Below are 17,430 nucleotides of genomic sequence, written 5' to 3'. Positions count from 1 at the left end.
CAGCCCAAACTCATGTACAACTCATACACCTGACTCATACACACTTATGCGACAAGCTCTTATTCACACACACTTATACAGCTTTTGGTTTGGTTCAGCCAGGTTGATCCAGGACCATCACCCTAGCATTTCTGTTCCGTGGCAGAGTGAGGATTCGAATCCAAACATCCTGGATCCAACACTCTGAGTGGCTCAAATAGAGAGGCTGGAATTTGAATCCAAACCTTTATTGCGTGTAAAGCATGTGCTATGCTGTGCGAGTTATATCCCCTCTCTTGCCTAGCTCCCTGCGACATCTGAAAGACCACTCAACTAGATTTTCTTTTTGTGGGCATCTGTTGAGTCCCAAATACGGTGGCATTTTTTCCAGATCAACGCTGCTCACACATCCAAAGTAGTGACACCTTAATTTATTAAGATGAATCTCAGTTGAGCCCTAGATGCTATCTCCACAGCCAACTGTGAAAAATGCTTGATAAAAGTGCGTGGGGTGGGTGAGTGGGGAACCCAAAACACTCAGCCTGCCTCCATGCATCTCAAATTAATGATCAGGATTTCCATAGCCAAGAGTGTCAGGAAGAATCAAATCGAGGATCATTTGTTTCCCAAAAAGGAGGTCGGGCTGAGATGTCTGGATTCCAGGCTATGGGATCAGTGAAATGCATCCATCTTTGGGGGAGAACTGCTACAAGTGTTCCCAAATGTGATTGGAGCACGGGTAGACACTAATAGAAGGTGGTTATTGATTGGCAGCTCAGGATCTTTGTTTGCACAGAATGTTTAGCAGGGATGTGAACATGGACAATAAATAGCTGTCTCAAGGGTTACCTTGGTACAGGTTGACATAAAGCTCCATCCAAAGGGTTAACTGTTTCCCCACTATACCCCACCCCAAGAAGCCTAGGAGCTGTTGCACAATGTTAGGAAATATCGGACAGAGGCCAGGAAACATGAGCTGAACTCCTGGAGGCATGCCGTAGGGAAGCATGAACCAATGGTTAGAGCTGTGGCATAATCTTCACCGCAGCTGTATTCTTCTCTGGCACCATGATGTGGTTTCTGAAAGCACGCTTGGAAAAAGAGGCAGAACATGTGACGACTTTGCAGGGGCGTATCTGCCAGAGGGACGTGGGAGGTGAATTGACCCAAGTGCCACCCATTCTATCACGTGGGGGGGCGGAATATCACCCCCCACACCCTTCCCGCAGAGAGGCCCACCCCCTCAGGCAGGGAACCTGCTGTGGGCCTGCCGGGTGCGCTTGGCCCAACCCCACCAGGCTGCCCAAGACCGCTGATGCCCTCCTCCACTGGCTGAAGGAGCAGGCTGGCGATGCCAGGCCGAGGGGCGCTTGGCAGGCCCGCAACAGGCTCCTGGCCCAGGCGGTTTTGCACCCCCCACGTGATCTAATGGGTGGTGCCCAGGTTAATTGATCTCCCACCCCCCCGCATGTCAGACTTTGCTCTCTACACATGTTCACTAACAACAGGTGCTTCCAAGAGGCAGTAAAAATAGCTTATCTACAGGGATTTAGGACCCAGCAGGTGGGGGTCATCGATACACCTGGGGGACCAAATGCAGGAACTGAAAATCACTGCAGTAGGCGGCCTTTAATCTGCCAGATGGTTCTGAGCGGCTGTCAGCTCTTCTCCATCTCTGCAGCACACACAAATGTAAAGCAGCATCGAAGTCGCCGTAATCCCCAGTAGCCCCCCCAGCGAAGGGCTTTCTACAAGGCGAGAGAGAAGCACGGATGACTTGCCGTTGCCTTCATCTGCAGAGTCTTCCTTGGTGGTCTCTCATCCAAGTTACTGACCCTGCTTAGCATCCCAGATATGGCAAGATCCTCCAGACGACAATGAGTCACCATTGTGCCATTTCCTCTGGCCAATTCCCAACATGGCTTTACTTTCATTTCTTTATTCTACTGCGTCTCTTCCCAGCTGCTGACCCACTTTCTCGTTCACTAGACAAACCTTGACATTTTTTACTCTACCTGCAGCTAGGTAATTTTTCACAGGACTGCTTGCAAAGTCCATTGAACTATTATCACATCTGCCTCCCTCCATCTGGGTTGGGTTCAGTTCCCTTACATATGACTGCCATTATCTAGACAGTGTGGACAAGTTTTTCAATGGGTGGGAGGGCAAAGTTTTCCCTCGTATATTTCTTTTGAAGACTAGCGGTGAATTCCACACTGAGAGCTATAGCGTGCTCCCACACTGAGGTGTTCCTCCGAAAGCATTATCCAGAGTGTTCCTGCACATGCCAAACACATCTGGCTGTCAAATAAACTGGAGCGTTCTATCCTCCTCCTCAAACCAAGCTATTGGAAACGGAACGATTACAGCCTTAATTCAGCCAGTCTTTGTGTTTCGGGAAGTATTTTCATCAACGTTTCATTATTATTTCATTTTTTAATTGTAATACTGTTTTATGATGTTACTGCCACCCTGAGCCCTTTGAGGATAGGTGGGGTAAAAATAATAAGTAAACAAACAAACAAACAAACAAACAAACAAATAAATAAATAAAATTTACCTTGATCTGTAAGGGATTCCGGACAAGTTGACCTGTCCCAGAAATGGTTCTTCTTTCTGTAGGAGGCTGAAAATTTGTGCCCGCTAAGTGAGAAAAAAATAACAATGCACGCCCCGAGAGGGAGGTCCCTCAAGAAATGAAGGGTGGGTGTGTTTATGATATCACAACAACAATTTCCCCCCCTTAAAATCCTGTGTTTTTCAGCAGGTCTTGGATGCATGAGGGAGGTCACATGCCAGAGACCAGACTGTCAGAGAGTTCCCATCCAAACAGTTTTTAGTCACGGATTCAAAGGATCCCCTTGCTTGGAAAACAGATCGTGCATCAGGGGCCAAAAGAGAGAAGATTCATTTTTTCAGTGGCTTTGAAGGGTAGCATGGTTGTTAAGAGGCTAAACTGTGAATCAGGAGTTCTCTTGTTCGAATGTTACCTGTGCCGTGAATAAGAACATGCTGGATCAGACCAGAGTCCATCTAGTCCAGCTCTCTGCTACTCGCAGTGGCCCACCAGGTGCCTTTGGGAGCTCACCTGCAGGATGTGAAAGCAATGGCCTTCTGCGGCTGTTGCTCCCGATTACCTGGTCTGCTAAGGCATTTGCAATCTCAGATCAAAGAGGATCAAGGTGGGTAGCCATAGATCGACTTCTCCTCCATAAATCTGTCCAAACCCCTTTTAAAACTATCCAGGTTAATGGCCATCACCACCTCCTGTGGCAGCATATTCCAAACACCAATCACACGTTGCGTGAAGAAGTGTTTCCTTTGATGAGTCCTAATTCTTCCCCCCAGCATTTTCAATGAATGTCCCCTGGTTCTAGTATTGTGAGAAAGAGAGAAAAAGTTCTCTCTGTCAACATTTTCTACCCCATGCATAATTTTATAGACTTCAATCATATCCCTCAGGTGGCCTCCATCACACCACCCACCCTTTCCCAGCTTCATCCTCAATCCAGTTTGGGGAATTGATAATATTGACCTCCCCTTCAGGGTTGTTGTGAGATAACCCCCACCATTCCAAAGTGAAGTATTCTGAACCCTCCAAAACACGAAGTCAGCGGGGTATCTGGGATGTCCGGGATGCTGCACACAAATCACAGGGGAGCTCTTCAGGCTCTCTTCCTCTTGCCTTGATGAGAGAGCTTCTCAGACACACGTGGGCTGGCCTTCGGTGAGCCCCAAAGAAGAGCAAGTTAAAGAGCAGAATCGTTGGGCACATACATGGCTTAGTCGAAACCCAATGTGTGACCAAATAATGCCATTTAATACAGTGTTAGCATCCGACACAGATGCGGGCACACAATAGAAGAGGAGGAGTTTGGATTTATACCCCACTTTTCTCAAAGTAGCTTGCAAACTCCTTCCCTTTCTCTCCCCACAAGAGACCCCTTGTGAGGAAGGTGGGGCTGAGAAAGCTGTGAGAGAACTATGACTAACCCAAGGTCACCCATGGGTAGGTAGGAGCGGGGAAACAAACCTGGTTCCACAGATTAGAGCAGAGGTGGGATCCAGCAGGTTCTCACCAGTTCCCGAGAGTAGGTTACTAATGTTTTGTGTGTGCCGAGAGGGGGTTGCTAATTGGGTCCGCTTTCCCACCTCCACGCCCTCGCCTCCCCGAGAGGCATCCTGCCTTTGAACGTGAAGGTTCCATATAGCAATTGCGACTAATAAATAATGTAACTCCCTGAACTGGGTTAATCCCTTTCAGGTACTGCAATTCATTGATTCTCAGCCTTTTCTACCTTTTATCTCACCAGTCTCTATCAAAGGACCTGTGCGTTTCACCATTGCTGTGTTCAGATTTGTGAGTTGGGGCATTTTCTATAATGTGATGATGATTTAGAAATGACCTGGTGCAAAAAAAATTGGGGGGGGGGTTCGTGGTGGGGTGGCTGCCCATTGGGGGGGGGCATCCAACTGAGGTTTTGCACAGGGCTCAGGTTTGCCTAGGTACGCCTCTGCCCCCTTTGCTGAGGGGGGGCTGGCGAGGGAACCTGTTACTAAAATTTTTGGATCCCACCACTGGATTAGAGTCTATCACTCATGTGGAGGAGTGGGGATCCCCAGAGTAGAGTCCACCACTTTTAAGCACTACTTCCCACTTTAAGAATTAGAACAGAATCACAGAGTTGGGAGAGACCCCAAGGGCCATCAAGTCCAACCTCCTGCAGTGCAGGAGAGTTGTGAGAAAGGGTAATGGAACCACCACAAAAGGGCTACCATGAAAGTAGAATGAATCCTAAAATGGCAGCCAAAGAGGCAACCACAAAGTGTTGGCCCCTCTGGACAGCCGCAGATGTTCCTTCTTCCACATCACAACTGTCCCCATTGTGATTTCAATGTATCGCAGCAGGTCAGCATAAGAAATTAAATGGGAGTTTTGGGGGGCAGTTTTGCAGAAGTCGCAGACAACATGCGAAGGTCAGAGGGGGAAAGTTTAGAAACTCAGGAAAAGTTTAGAAACTCAGAAGTGCTCCCTGGTACAAAGGGAGGGGCAAAAAATTCACACGGTTTTCCAGATTGCAGGGGCCCCTAGCTCCAGCTGTGCGGAAAGGACAGTTGTATTTCCGAACATGGGCTCCCTGCAGTCCCCAAAAGGGCTCTTTTAAAGCACAGCATATTTCCAGTAAGAGGCCAGAAGCCAGAATTGGCCCATTGCTTCGAGGGAGAAGCAAGTGGGTGTTATGGACCTCATGGGTACTACCGTGTTTCCCCGAAAATGAGACAGTGTCTTGTATTAATTTTTGCTCCCAAAGATGCGCTATGTCTTATTTTCAGGGGATGTCTTATTTTTCTGTGTTCTGTTCGTCGGGCATGCTTCCAAACAAAAACTTTGCTACGTCTTACTTTCGGGGGATGTCTTATATTTTGCACTTCAGCAAAACCTCGACTACGTCTTATTTTGAGGGGATTTCTTATATTTGGGGAAACAGGGTAGGTTTGAGATGGATGAACTAGGCTTGTGAATCTGGGTGAGATTTCAGCTTCTATCCACATAACAACAGATTGAGAAGCAGACAAAAGAAGCCGTGAAAGACCTTTATTGTGGCTTAAGTTTTGTCAGAGGGACGGCTGGTTGGTGAGTGGCTACGGGTTTGGCTAGTGAAACGGTAGCCAGCGGTTTGGGGACCTGGTTGTACTTTAGCAACGGACAACAGTTGAGTCCAGAGTCTCTGTGCTGGAGAAAATCTGCAGGGGTAGAAGCTGTTCTGTTCCCTAGTCACAGTTAATTTTTGGTGACCCTGTAGAGTTTGCGAGGCAAGAGATTAACTGAGGTGGTTTCCCATGGCCTGCTTCCTTGTAGCAAGTCTGGACTTCCTTCGTGGCCTCCCATCCAAGTGCTAACCAGGGCTTAGCTTCCAATATCTAGTGACATCTGACTAGTCTCAGACGTCCTGCTCAGAGTGGTGGGTCCTTTTTTCTGTCACAGCGTCCCCTTTGCCCATACGTTGCAAGAAAGCGCCCTTATGTCTTGACTGGTGAGGGATATAATCCATGCAGTGTTGACCACCTAGGTGAGGACCACAATCCAAGAGGTTCTAGAGATCCAGGCGCCCGTGGTTCAAGTAACAGACCTCTTGATGTTCCCCAGATTTCAGGCTCTTATCACAAGCCCCTAACAAGTCGTCATCATACCTGTGGCTTCATCCCACATTTTCACCCGGAGGTTGCTGCTTTCCATAACTGCAGTTTCACACATGTTTGAAAATATAATACAGGCATGTGCAATTTCTACAGTAGGTTTCAGTTGCCAGCGTGTCCTGCATACACCTCTGGGAAATTGCTAGTTTTGTGCGGGACTTCTCTGTTAGACGGCTTTGAGGTCTCAGAGATTTTGGAGTTGGAATCATGACACTGTAAATCTACTTGCATGCAAAGCCTTTATTGGCATATGAAAATTACAAAATCACAGCCTAAAATATATGATTGTATATAAAATCAATCAGACTCTCACCGACTCTTAATGGTCCCATATTCCCACCGAAGCATTGATTACATCTAAGGGAAATTTGGCTACCAATTCACAGAAAGCTTCATTTGCATTGTTTAAAAGAAAGTAAAAATTTTTTGATCATCCAATAACCCTTCACGTTTTGACAACAGCAGTGGCATAGTGGTTAAGAGCAGGTGCATTCTGATCTGGAGGAACCCGGTTTGATTCCCAGCTCTGCCGCCTGAGCTGTGGAGGCTGATCTGGGGAATTCAGATTAGTCTGGGCACTCCAACACACGCCAGCTGGGTGACCTTGGGCTAGTCACAGCTTCTCCGAGCTCTCTCAGCCTCACCTACCTCACAGGGTGTTTGTTGTGAGGGGGGAAGGGCAAGGAGATTGTAAGCCCCTTTGAGTCTCCTACAGGAGAGAAAGGGGGGATATAAATCCAAGTTCTTCTTCTTCTACTTGATTCCAATGTTTACGTCTTTGGGGGGCAATAAAAAAGGGAAGTAAATCTACTTTGAAAATGTAGTATGGAGGACGTTTTTATTCCTTTAGCAATTGCATACTGGAAGGACTCCAGTGGGAAAGGCGCTGGCTACAGTGGCCAGGTCTCCCCAAAGCCCTTGAACAAGTGAAGTCACATGAAGGCTCTGTCCAATTCGCCCTCAGCCTGGGACTGCATTCTGTCTAACTCTCATGCATCTTTCTCCTGATATAGCATCATTATGTATAAGAAACTTTTCTAGTCTTATTTTTTGGGGGCCTGAGCTACTGGATAGCACTGGGTGGTTAACGTTGCTTCTGAGGAACGTAGTCATGGCAACTGGGGCCTCCCAAATTGGGACCACACTTTAACACATAGTAATAAACCATATGTCCTTTACCCACATTACATGTTTTCCACACTGTACCCCCAGCCACCAAATCTTCATAACAAGTTGCCAAGTGCTTATGATGACCCCAGTGCATGCTGTCCCAGACCTCCACCATAATGGGGTTGTGACCTGTCAGTTTAACTGGCCCAAAGTCCAGGTTTTGTGTCCACACGGGATCGTTATTGTGCGGGATGACGATTGTCCGCCTTTCGTGTCCTTGGAAGAAGACTTTGACATAGGCATCGCTGCCATAGAAGAATTTGCCCGGCAGGCCAGATGCTCTCTGGATGTGGACCAGTAGGTGGGCCAGGCCCCGCTCCCGGGGGCAGCACGTGGTGTCAGTGAAGGCATCAGGACGGCACAGGCATTGGCACGGGTTTTTTGAAGTAGGGTAGCTCCCGTCGGGGCACTGGTTCGTGCAGTTCTTCCAGAGGGCCTTCTGAGCTATGTAGTCCCTCACGGCTTCCTTCAGTATTTCCCTCCGTGGGTCTCCACGATCCACCAAAGTATGGACAGGGAGGAGGGAATATGAAATGACACCAGGATGTGTTTTGATGTTCTCCATCCACTCTGAAAACAGCAGGATTTCCCCAGGCTCTGCAAACAGCTCCGCCTGAGTGCTCCCTCCCACGACCTCAATGCGTTGCTTGCCATAGGCTTCCCTGAACACCCCTTTGGCTTGGTTCCTCCGAACTTCATGGCATTTGCTGCTCAACGAATGGGACATCCACTCAGGGCCTAGAGATGCTCCCAAGCTGAGGCAGTCCTTGATGTCAGATGCCGTTATACCTGCCAGGTTTGCTGCGCAAGTCCGCACGGCCAGCAGGCTGCGTACCCTCCCTCCCAGCTGTGCGTGGCTGATGTAGTGTGTGCCGTAGGTGTCGATGAAATGCTGGTACTCATCAGGGTCGTATTTACTTGGCAGGTTCAGTACATCATGGGAGAAGTGAGGGGACAGCAAGGAAGGTCTCGGGAGGAGGCTCAGCCTGGTCAGGGTAAAAAGAAGGGCAGAAGATTAGGGACCGGCAGAATGTCTACATTCCTTCAGTTCCTTATGCGAGAGGTAAAAGCCGAATCAGAATCAAGACTACAGCAATGCGACAGTGAATTCCAAGAGCCCATCTGTGCACAAATGATAGGTCACACACATTCCTCTTCTAACATTCATACCCAGAAAGTGCCCTCGGCCAATTTAAGGCAGAGATGAACCCAATACCCATATCCAGCATTTCACCTTGGCTCTCGCCTTTGTTGTTGATCCCATTTCCCATCATGCATCTCCCAGGCTGCCATGAAACCAAACTCACCGGTAATGCTCACAGGAGACTTCATGCCTCACAAAGCTATACCTGTCCTTTTGGGATTTCTCGTGGGCATAACTGACCATCTCAGACCGAGACCCAACCAGAACCACCTGGTCTTTGGCAACAGATTGCATCTCCTTGGGCAAACTGAACTTCATTATCCAGTTGTTCTTCACCTCCTCAGCCAGAACTTTTGCTACATCCACGTCAGAGTGCTCTACGGAACTGCTCGCTTGACGGTGACACGAGGGGTGTGCACGCCAGTCCATGCCGGCCAGAGGAAGTCGCTGGAGCTGGTTGTCCATCAAGGGGTTCCGGCACAGAACGCAGGTATCCTGTGGGTCCAGCCATCGGTTGGTGTCCACCAAATAGGTCCCTTTCCTTTGCATTGTGGTGACATCAATTCCTTCCCCAGTCAAGTTATACCCAGGCACAAAGGCAGTGTGCTGCTCACAAATGGACTTGGGGAACAGTTCACAGTGGGTGGAGCCTCTTGGTGGGAGGAGCAACATTACAGGAAGGCAAGCCACAAGCCATCTTGGCATGATGTATCAGATGGGATCTGTCACCCTTGGGAACTTCTTTGCTGTTCAATCACCCTAGGAAGAGAAACAGAGGCCACACCATCAAGAAAATATGAAGGTGCCTTATACTGAGTCAGATCGTGGGTATATCTAGCTCCGTTTTGTCTGCTCTGTGGTGGTAGCTTTCCAGCTCTTGGGTAAAGGGATTTCTCATCACCTATTAACAGATCCATTGAACTAGAGATTCAACCTGGTGTCTTTGGCTCGCAGAATAGATATTATATTGTCGAAGGCTTTCTTGGCTAGAATCAACTGGCTATTGTTGGGTTTTCTGGGTTATGTGCCCAAGGTCTGGTAGTTTTTGCTCCTAACATTATACCTGCATGCGTGCACATGCGGGCCCGCAGCTGGCTCCTGGCCTGGGCGGGGGTGCTTCTCCATGGGAGGGGTTGGGCGATTTTGTGCCCCCCACATGATCTAATGGGTGGTACCCAGGTCAATTGACACCCTCCCATGTCGGACTTCGCTCTCTACGCATGTTCACTAACAACAGGTCTTTCCAGGAGGCAGTAAAAATAGCTTATCTACAGGGATTCAGGACTCAGCAGGTGGGGATCGCTGATACACCTGGGGGATCAAACACAGGAACTGAAAATCACTGCAGTAGGCGGCCTAATCTCGCATGCTCCGAGCGTCGGCCTTCCCACCTGCAGTGCGTACAAATGTAAAGCAGCATCAAGTTGCAACTGACTTACGGCGACCCCAGAAAAGGGCTTTCAAGGCAAGAGAGAAGCACAAATGGCTTGCCGTTGCCTTCCTTTGCAGAGTCTTCCTTGGTGGTCTCTCATCCAAGTTACTGACCCTGCCTAGCACCCTAGATCTGGCAAGATCAGGCTAGACCACACCCTGATATAAAAATCCTCCAGACCAAGGTGAGTCACCATTGTGCTATTTCCTCTGGCCAATTCCCAACATGGCTTTACTTTCTTTTTTGTTTCGGCTTTCTCAAGCTCCGCTGTGTCCCTTATCCTTTTTACTCTCCGCAACAGCTGACCCACTTTCTCATTCACTTGACATTTTTACTCTACCCTTTCCTGACAACAGCCTACCCGTTGTGCTGTTATCACAACCACCTTCCTCCGTCTGGGTCAGGTTCCGTTCCCTTACAGATGACTTTCGTTATCTAGAAAGTGAGAAAGCCAAGGGGAGGGAGTCAAAGCTTTCCCCATAGACTTCTTTGAAGAATTTGGGGGGGGGGGGGATAAGAGAGCTGCGTTCCACACAGTGCGTTCCACACTGAGCATTATCCAGAGTGTGCCTGCCCATGCCAAAAGCATCTGGCTGGCATATAAACAGTTGTATCCTCCTCCTCCTCAAACCAAACCTTTGGAAACAGAGTGATCACAGTCCCAATCCTGACAAATCTTTGTGTTTCGAGAAGCATTTTCATTACCTTGAGCTGTAAAGGATTCCCCCCCAAGTTGGCACGTCCCAGAAACGGTTCTTCTTCCCATAGGAGGCTGAAAATTTGTGCCACAAGAAAGAGGAACAATACCTGTCATGAGAGGGAGGTTCCCTTGAGAAAGGAAAGGTGGGTGTGGTTTTGCACATGAACATATTTTTTTTCCTTGAAGTCTTATGTTTTTCTGCAGGCCTCGGATGCACGAGGGAGGGCCACCAGACTGTCAGAGAGTCCCCATCCAAGCAATTTTTTAGTCATGGATTGATATTCAAAGGATCCCCTTTCTTGGGAACACATTGTGCGTAAGGGGCCAATACAGATACGATTTCTTTTTCCCCACGCCAGTGGCTTTAAAGGATAACATGGTTGTTAAGAGGCTAAACTGTGACTCAGGAGTTCCCTTGTTCAAATGTTACCTGTGCTTTGAATCCACCAGGTGGCCTTCATCACACCATCCTTTCTCAGCTTCATCCGCAATTCAGTTTGGGGGACTGATAATAATGACCTCCCTTTCAGGGTTGTTGTAAGATAACCCCCATCATTCTAAAGTGAAGTATTCCGAACCCTCGAACATGCAAAGTCAGCGGGGTATCTGGGATTTGGACTGCACAAGCTGATCTGGTCCCCCAGATAAGCCTCCACAGCTCAAGTGGCAGAGCGGGGAATCAAACCCTGTTCTCCAGATTAGAATGCACCTGCTCTTAACCACTACACGACGCTGGCTCCAGAGACGAACCCAATACCCATATCCGGCATTCCCCCTTGGCTCTTGCTTTTTTTTAAAAAAAATTATTGATATTTTGGATTGTTACAGATTTATATTATACATCTTTATATTTCATCTTCCATATCCTTTTACCCCCCCTTTCCCCCCCTCCCCCTTATTCTTTTCTTCTTTAAATGTGCAGCAGCAGGTCCTTTCTTTCTAATCTTCTTTTCCAGTTTTCTTCTGTGATTCCAATTTCGTTTAACCCGTCTTTGAATTCAGTCCAGATCCACTTCATATCTTTTTGTTTTTCTTGCCATATTTGGTTTCTTGACATTATGTCAAAAATTTCCCATTGTATTTGTTCCCATGTATATTCCAACCATTTCTGTATTGTCCAGATTCTTTTGTCCTTCCACCCTCATGCTATTACTGCAGGGGCCGCTCTGATCATAAGTTTAAATAGCATTCTCTTTCTTTATTCTATTATTGTATAATCCAGTATGCCTATAATAATAGATCTATACTTATCTTTATTTTTACATTCACATATTTTTCCATATACATTATAACATTTTCCCACAGGTGTTTTACCGCTGGACATTCTAACCACATATGGCTGTAAATTGCATTTTTATCCCCACAGTGCCAACATTTCGGGCTGAGTCCCTTTATCATATATGCCAACTGTTTCGGTGTTCTATATCATTTTAATATTAATTTCTTCTCCAATTCCGCATATTTCTCAATTTTTATCTTATTTATCTTATCTATTATTTGTTTTATAGAATCTGTGTCTTTTACTCCATCTTGTTGCCATTTTTCCATTACAGCTCTTACCATTTGCCTTAACTGTTGATCCCACCTTCTCCGTTGCGGTTTTGATGTATCGCAGGTACATCATGCGAAGTCAGCAGGGCATCTGGGATTTGGACTGCACAAACTAATCTGGTTCCCCAGATAAGCCTCCACAGCTCAAGTGGCAGAGCGGGGAATCAAACCCCGTTCTCCAGATTAGAGTGCACCTGCTCTTAACCACTACACCTTGCTGGCTCCAGAGACGAACCCAATACCCATATCCGGCATTCCCCCTTGGCTCTTGCCTTAACTGTTGATCCCACCTTCTCCGTTGCGGTTTTGATGTATCGCAGGTACATCATGCGAAGTCAGCAGGGCATCTGGGATTTGGACTGCACAAACTAATCTGGTTCCCCAGATAAGCCTCCACAGCTCAAGTGGCAGAGCGGGGAATCAAACCCCGTTCTCCAGATTAGAGTGCACCTGCTCTTAACCACTACACCTCGCTGGCTCCAGAGACGAACCCAATACCCATATCCAGCATTCCCCCTTGGCTCTTGCCTTAACTGTTGATCCCACCTTCTCCGTTGCGGTTTTGATGTTATCGCAGGTCAGCTTGAGAAATTAAATGGGCATTTTAGGGGCAGTTTGGCAGAAGTCGCAGACGACATGCGAAGGCCAGCAGGCAACACAGAAAAACTTTAGAAACTCAGGAAAAGTTTAGAAACTCAGAAATGTTCCCTGGTACAAAGGGAGGGGCAACAAATTTACACAGTTTCCCAGATCGCAGCCCCCCCCCCCCCCCAGCCCCAGCTATGTGGAAAGGACAATTGTATTTCCCAACATGGGCTCCCTGCAGTATATAAAAAAGGTCTCTTTTAAAACAGTATATTTCCACTAAGTGGCCAGAAAGCCAGAATTGGCCCGTTGCTTCAGGGGTGTTATGGAGCCCATGGGTACTATGTCTGACGTCGATGAACTAGGCCTGTGAATCTGGGTGAGAATACAGCTTGTCTCCACATAACAACAGATTGAGAAGCAGACAAAAGAACCCGGAAAAGACCTTTTATTGTGGCTTAAGCTTTGTCAGAGGGACGGCTGGTTGGTGAGTGGCTACGGGTTTGGCTAGTGAAACGCTAGCCAGTGGGTTGGGGACTTGGTTGTACTTTAGCAACAGACAACAGCTGAGTCCAGAGTCTCTGTGCTGGAGAAAATCTGGGGGCGCGCTCCGGGGGTGGACAGTGTCGTCTAGTCACAGTTAATTTACGGCAACCCTGTAGAGTTTTCGAGGCAAGCAATTGACAGAGGTGGTTTCCCGTGGCCCGTTTCCGCGTAGCAAGTCTGGACTCCCTTCGTGGACTCCCAATCCTGCATTCTAACTCTCACGCAGCTTTCTCCTGATGCAGCATCATTATGTATAAGAAACTTTTCTAGTCTTGCTTTTGGGGGCCTGAGCTACTGGATAGCACTGAACAGTTAATGTTGCTTCTGAGGAACGTAGTCATGGCAACTGGGGCCTCCCAAACCGGGACCGCACTTGAGCACATAGTAATACTCTATACGTCCATGAGCTGGATAACATCTCTTCCAGATTTTATCTCCGGTCGCCAAACCTTCATAACAAGTAGCCAAGAGGTCATCGTGCCAGACGTCCTTGTCCCAGACCTGCACTTCGATGTAGTTGAGCCCTGTCAGTTTAACCGGCCCAAAGACCAGGGTTTCTGACCACGAGGGACTATTATTGTTCTTGATGAAACTCGTCCGCATTTCCAGCCCTTGGAAGAAGACTTTGACGTAGGCATCGGTGGCAGAGAAGTGGTCGGCCCACAGGCCTGATCCATTCTGGATGTGGACATGTAGGCGGGCAAGGCCCCGCTCCCGGGCACAGCATGCGGTGTCCGTGATGGTATCAGGATGGCACAGGCATTGGCACGGGTTTTTTGGACTAGGGTAGCTCCCGTCGGGGCACTGATCCGTGCAGTTCCTCCAGAGGGCCCTCTGAGCTATGTAGTCCCTCACGGCTTCCTTCAGCAGTTCCTTCCGTGGGTCTCCACGATCCAGCAAAGTATGGACAGGGAGGAGGGAATATGAAACGACACCAGGATGCGTTTTGACGTTGTCCATCCACTCTGAAAACAGCAGGATTTCCCCAGGCTCTGCAAACAGCAGCTCCACTTGGCTGCTCCCTCCCACGACCTCCGTGCGCCGCTGGCCGTAGGCTTCCCTGAACACCCCTTTGGCTTGGTTCCTCCGAAGCTCGTGGCATTTGATGCTCAACGAATGGGATATCCAGTCAGGGCCTAGAGAGGCTTCCAAGGTGAGGCAGTCCTTGATGTCAGACGCCGTTATACCTGCCAAAGCCGCTCTGCAAGTCCGAACGGCCAGCAGATTCCGTACCCTGCCTCCCAGCTGTGCCTGGCTGATGTAGTGTGTGCCGTAGGTGTCGATGAAATGCTGGTACTCATCAGGGTCAAGTTTACTTGGCAGGTTCTGTACATCGTGGGAGAAGTGAGGGGACAGCAAGGAAGGTCTCGGGAGGAGCCTCAGCCTGCTCAGGGTAAAAATAAGAGCAGAAGATTAGGGACCAGCACAGCAGTGGTGGGATCCAAAATTTTTAGTAACAGGTTCCCTCACCAGCCCCCCCCCCCCTCAGCAAAGGGGGCAAAGGCGTACCTAGGCAAACCTGAGCCCTGGGCAAAACCTGAGTTGGATGCCCCCCCCCCCATGGGCAGCCACCCCACCATGACCCCCCAAATTTTTTTTGCACCAGGTCATTTCTAAATCATCATCACATTATAGAAAATGCCCCAACTCACAAATCTGAGCACAGCAATGGTGAAACATGCAGGTTCTTTGATAGAGACTGGTGAGATAAAAGGCACGAAAGGCTGAGAATCCATTAATTGCAGTACCTGAAAGGGATTAACCCAGTTCAGGGAGTGACATTATTAGTCGCAATTGCTATATGGAACCTTCACGTTCAAAGGCAGGATGCCTCTCGGGGAGGTGAGGGCGCGGAGATGGAAAAGCGGACCCAATTAGTAACCCCCTCTCGGCACACACAAATAATTAGTAACCCACTCTCGGGAACTGGTGAGAACCTGCTGGATCCCACCTCTGCAGCAGAGGTATTTGGGTCCTTATGCGAGAGGTAAAGGACGAATCAGAATCAAGACTCCAGCAATGCAGCAGTGAATTCCAAGAGCCCATCTATGCACAAATGATCGGTCACACACATTCTTCTTCTAACATTCATACCCAGAAAGTGACCTCGCCTAATTTAAGAAGAGAAGGAGGAAGAGTTTGGATTTATAGCCCCCCTTTCTCTCCTGTAAAGGGTTTACAACCTCCTTTCCCTCCTCCGCCACACCCTGTGAGCAGTGGTGGGATCCAAAATCCCATGGTGGTGGGATTCAAACAGTGGCGCCGCCGCACACACGCACCTCCAGTCCCTATTGGGCAGGGAGGTAGCTTTAGTAACCCCTTCTCGGCACTCAGAAAAAAATTAGTAACCACTTCTAGAGAAGTGGTGAGAACTGGTTGGATCCCACCTCTGCCTGTGAGGTGGGTGGGGCTGGAAGAGCTCCGAAGAACTGTGACTAGCCCAAGGTCACCCAGCTGGCATGTGTTGGGGTGCATGAGCTGATCTGGTTCACCAGGTAAGCTGCCACAGCTCAAGTGGCAGAGCAGGGAATCAAACCCGGTTCTCCAGATTAGAGTGCACCTGTTCTTAACCACTACACCACTCTGGCTCCTGAGATGAACCCAATACCCATATCCAGCATCCTCCCCTTGGCTCTCGCCTTTGTTGTTGATCCCATTTCCCATCATGCATCTCCCGGGCTGCCATGAAGCCAAACTCACCGGTAATACTCACAGGAGACCTCATGCCTCACGAAGTTATACCTGTCCTCCTGGGCTTTCTCGTGGGCATAAACGACCATTTGAGACCGAGACCCAACCAGCACCAATTGGCCTTTGGCAACAGACTCCAGCTCCTTGGGCAAATTCAGCTCCACTTTCCAGTTGTTCTTCACCTCCCCAGCCATCGCTTTTGCCACGTCCACGTCAGAGTGCTCTACGGAACTGCTCACCTGACGGTGACACGAGGAGTGTACGCGCCAGTCCACGCCGGCCAGAGGAAGTCGCTGTAGCTGGCCGTCCATCAGGGGGTTCCGGCACAGAACGCAGGTATCGTTTGGGTCCAGCCATCGGCTGGTGTCCACCAAATAGGCCCCTTTTCTTTGCAGTGTGGTGATGTCAATTCCTTCCCCAAGCAAGTTATATCCAGGCACAAAGGCAGTGTGCCGCTCACAAGTGGACTTGGGGAACCGTTGGCAGTGGGCGGAGCCTCTTGGTGGGAGGAGCCACATAACAGGAAGGCAAGCCACTACGAACAGGGGCCATCTCGGCATGATGTATCAGATGGGACCAGTCACCCTTGGGAACTTCTTTGCTGTTCAGTCACCCTAGGAAGAGAAACACAGGCCACACCATCAAGAAGATATGAAGGTGCCTTATACTCAGACCACGGGTATATCCTGCTCATTGGTGGTAGCTTTCCAGCTCTTGGGTAAAGGGGTTTCTCATCACCTATTGATCCATTTAACTGGAGATTCCACCTGGAATCTATGGCTCATTCCGCACATGCAGAATAATGCACTTTCAAATTGCTTTCAATGCTCTTTGAAGCTGTGTGGAATGGCAAAATCCACTTGCAAACAGTTGTGAAAGTGGTTTGAAAACGCATTATTTTGCATGTGCGGAAGGAGCCTTTGGCTTGCAGAGCAAATATTATATTGCCAAAGGCTTTCACAGCTAGAATTAACTGGCTGTTATGGATTTTCTGGGCTATGTGCCCAAGGTCTGGTAGTTTTTGCTCCTAAAGTTATGCCTGCATCCATGCACAGAGAAGCACATCTTAGCATGACGCGTCCTTGATGATGCCAGCCATAGATGCAGGCAAAACGTCAGGAACAGACACGACGGGACTATGGCCTCATAGCCCAGGAAACCCACAATTGCCAGAGCAGATATTCTAACACTGATCCCCAGCCCAAACGAAAATCAAATCGGGTACCATTTGTTTGCCAAAAACAGCCCTTTCATTCAAATCTGTGCAAGTTGTACCTGTCTTCCAAAGAAGGGGGTGGGGGTGAGATGTCTGGATTCCAGGCTATGGGATCAGTGAAATGCATCCATCTTTTGGGGAGAACGACTGCTACAGTGTTCCCAAATGCGATTGGAGCAAGGGAAAACACGAATAGAAGGCGGTTATCGATTGGCAGC

General features: G+C 48.7%; 3 protein-coding genes across 4 annotated transcripts in view; all 3 read right to left on the bottom strand.

Annotated features, from left to right (window-relative positions):
* LOC125444545 (perforin-1-like) overlaps positions 1-2,620 on the bottom strand; it is a 5,108-nt gene extending 2,488 nt beyond the window's left edge. The window contains exon 1 of the mRNA XM_048517022.1: positions 2,540-2,620. The gene's annotated coding sequence lies outside the window, so the exon portion shown is untranslated. The remainder of the gene's footprint in view (positions 1-2,539) is intronic.
* The window catches only part of LOC125444542 (perforin-1-like), a 23,821-nt gene extending 12,481 nt beyond the window's left edge, over positions 1-11,340 (bottom strand). The window contains exons 1-3 of the mRNA XM_048517020.1: positions 10,629-11,340; positions 8,655-9,250; positions 7,212-8,333 (exon numbers count right to left, since the gene is read on the bottom strand). Of these exons, the coding sequence (XP_048372977.1) occupies positions 7,262-8,333; positions 8,655-9,196 (1,614 nt within the window). The 5' untranslated portion in view covers positions 9,197-9,250; positions 10,629-11,340 and the 3' untranslated portion in view covers positions 7,212-7,261. Of the gene's footprint in view, positions 8,334-8,654; positions 9,251-10,628 lie in introns of the transcript that reaches the window.
* On the bottom strand, positions 6,961-17,430 carry LOC125444544 (perforin-1-like). 2 transcript variants are annotated; one of them, XR_007246224.1, is made up of 4 exons: positions 17,272-17,430; positions 16,006-16,610; positions 13,557-14,689; positions 6,961-7,199 (listed from the first exon to the last, which is right to left on the bottom strand). XR_007246224.1 is itself a non-coding variant. In XM_048517021.1 (3 exons), exons 2-3 carry the CDS (start codon positions 16,554-16,556, stop codon positions 13,618-13,620), a joined length of 1,623 nt encoding a protein of 540 aa, XP_048372978.1. In that variant the 5' UTR covers positions 16,557-16,610; positions 17,272-17,429; the 3' UTR covers positions 13,194-13,617. The 2 variants fall into 2 exon arrangements, 1 of the variants encoding a protein (XP_048372978.1); XM_048517021.1 differs by lacking the exon at positions 6,961-7,199 and having other exon boundaries at positions 13,194-14,689; positions 17,272-17,429.

Source organism: Sphaerodactylus townsendi, linkage group LG15, assembly GCF_021028975.2.
Source record: "Sphaerodactylus townsendi isolate TG3544 linkage group LG15, MPM_Stown_v2.3, whole genome shotgun sequence".
In the NCBI taxonomy this organism is placed as follows: Eukaryota; Metazoa; Chordata; class Lepidosauria; order Squamata; family Sphaerodactylidae; genus Sphaerodactylus; species Sphaerodactylus townsendi.
This window is presented reverse-complemented; position numbering and strand designations above follow the sequence as displayed.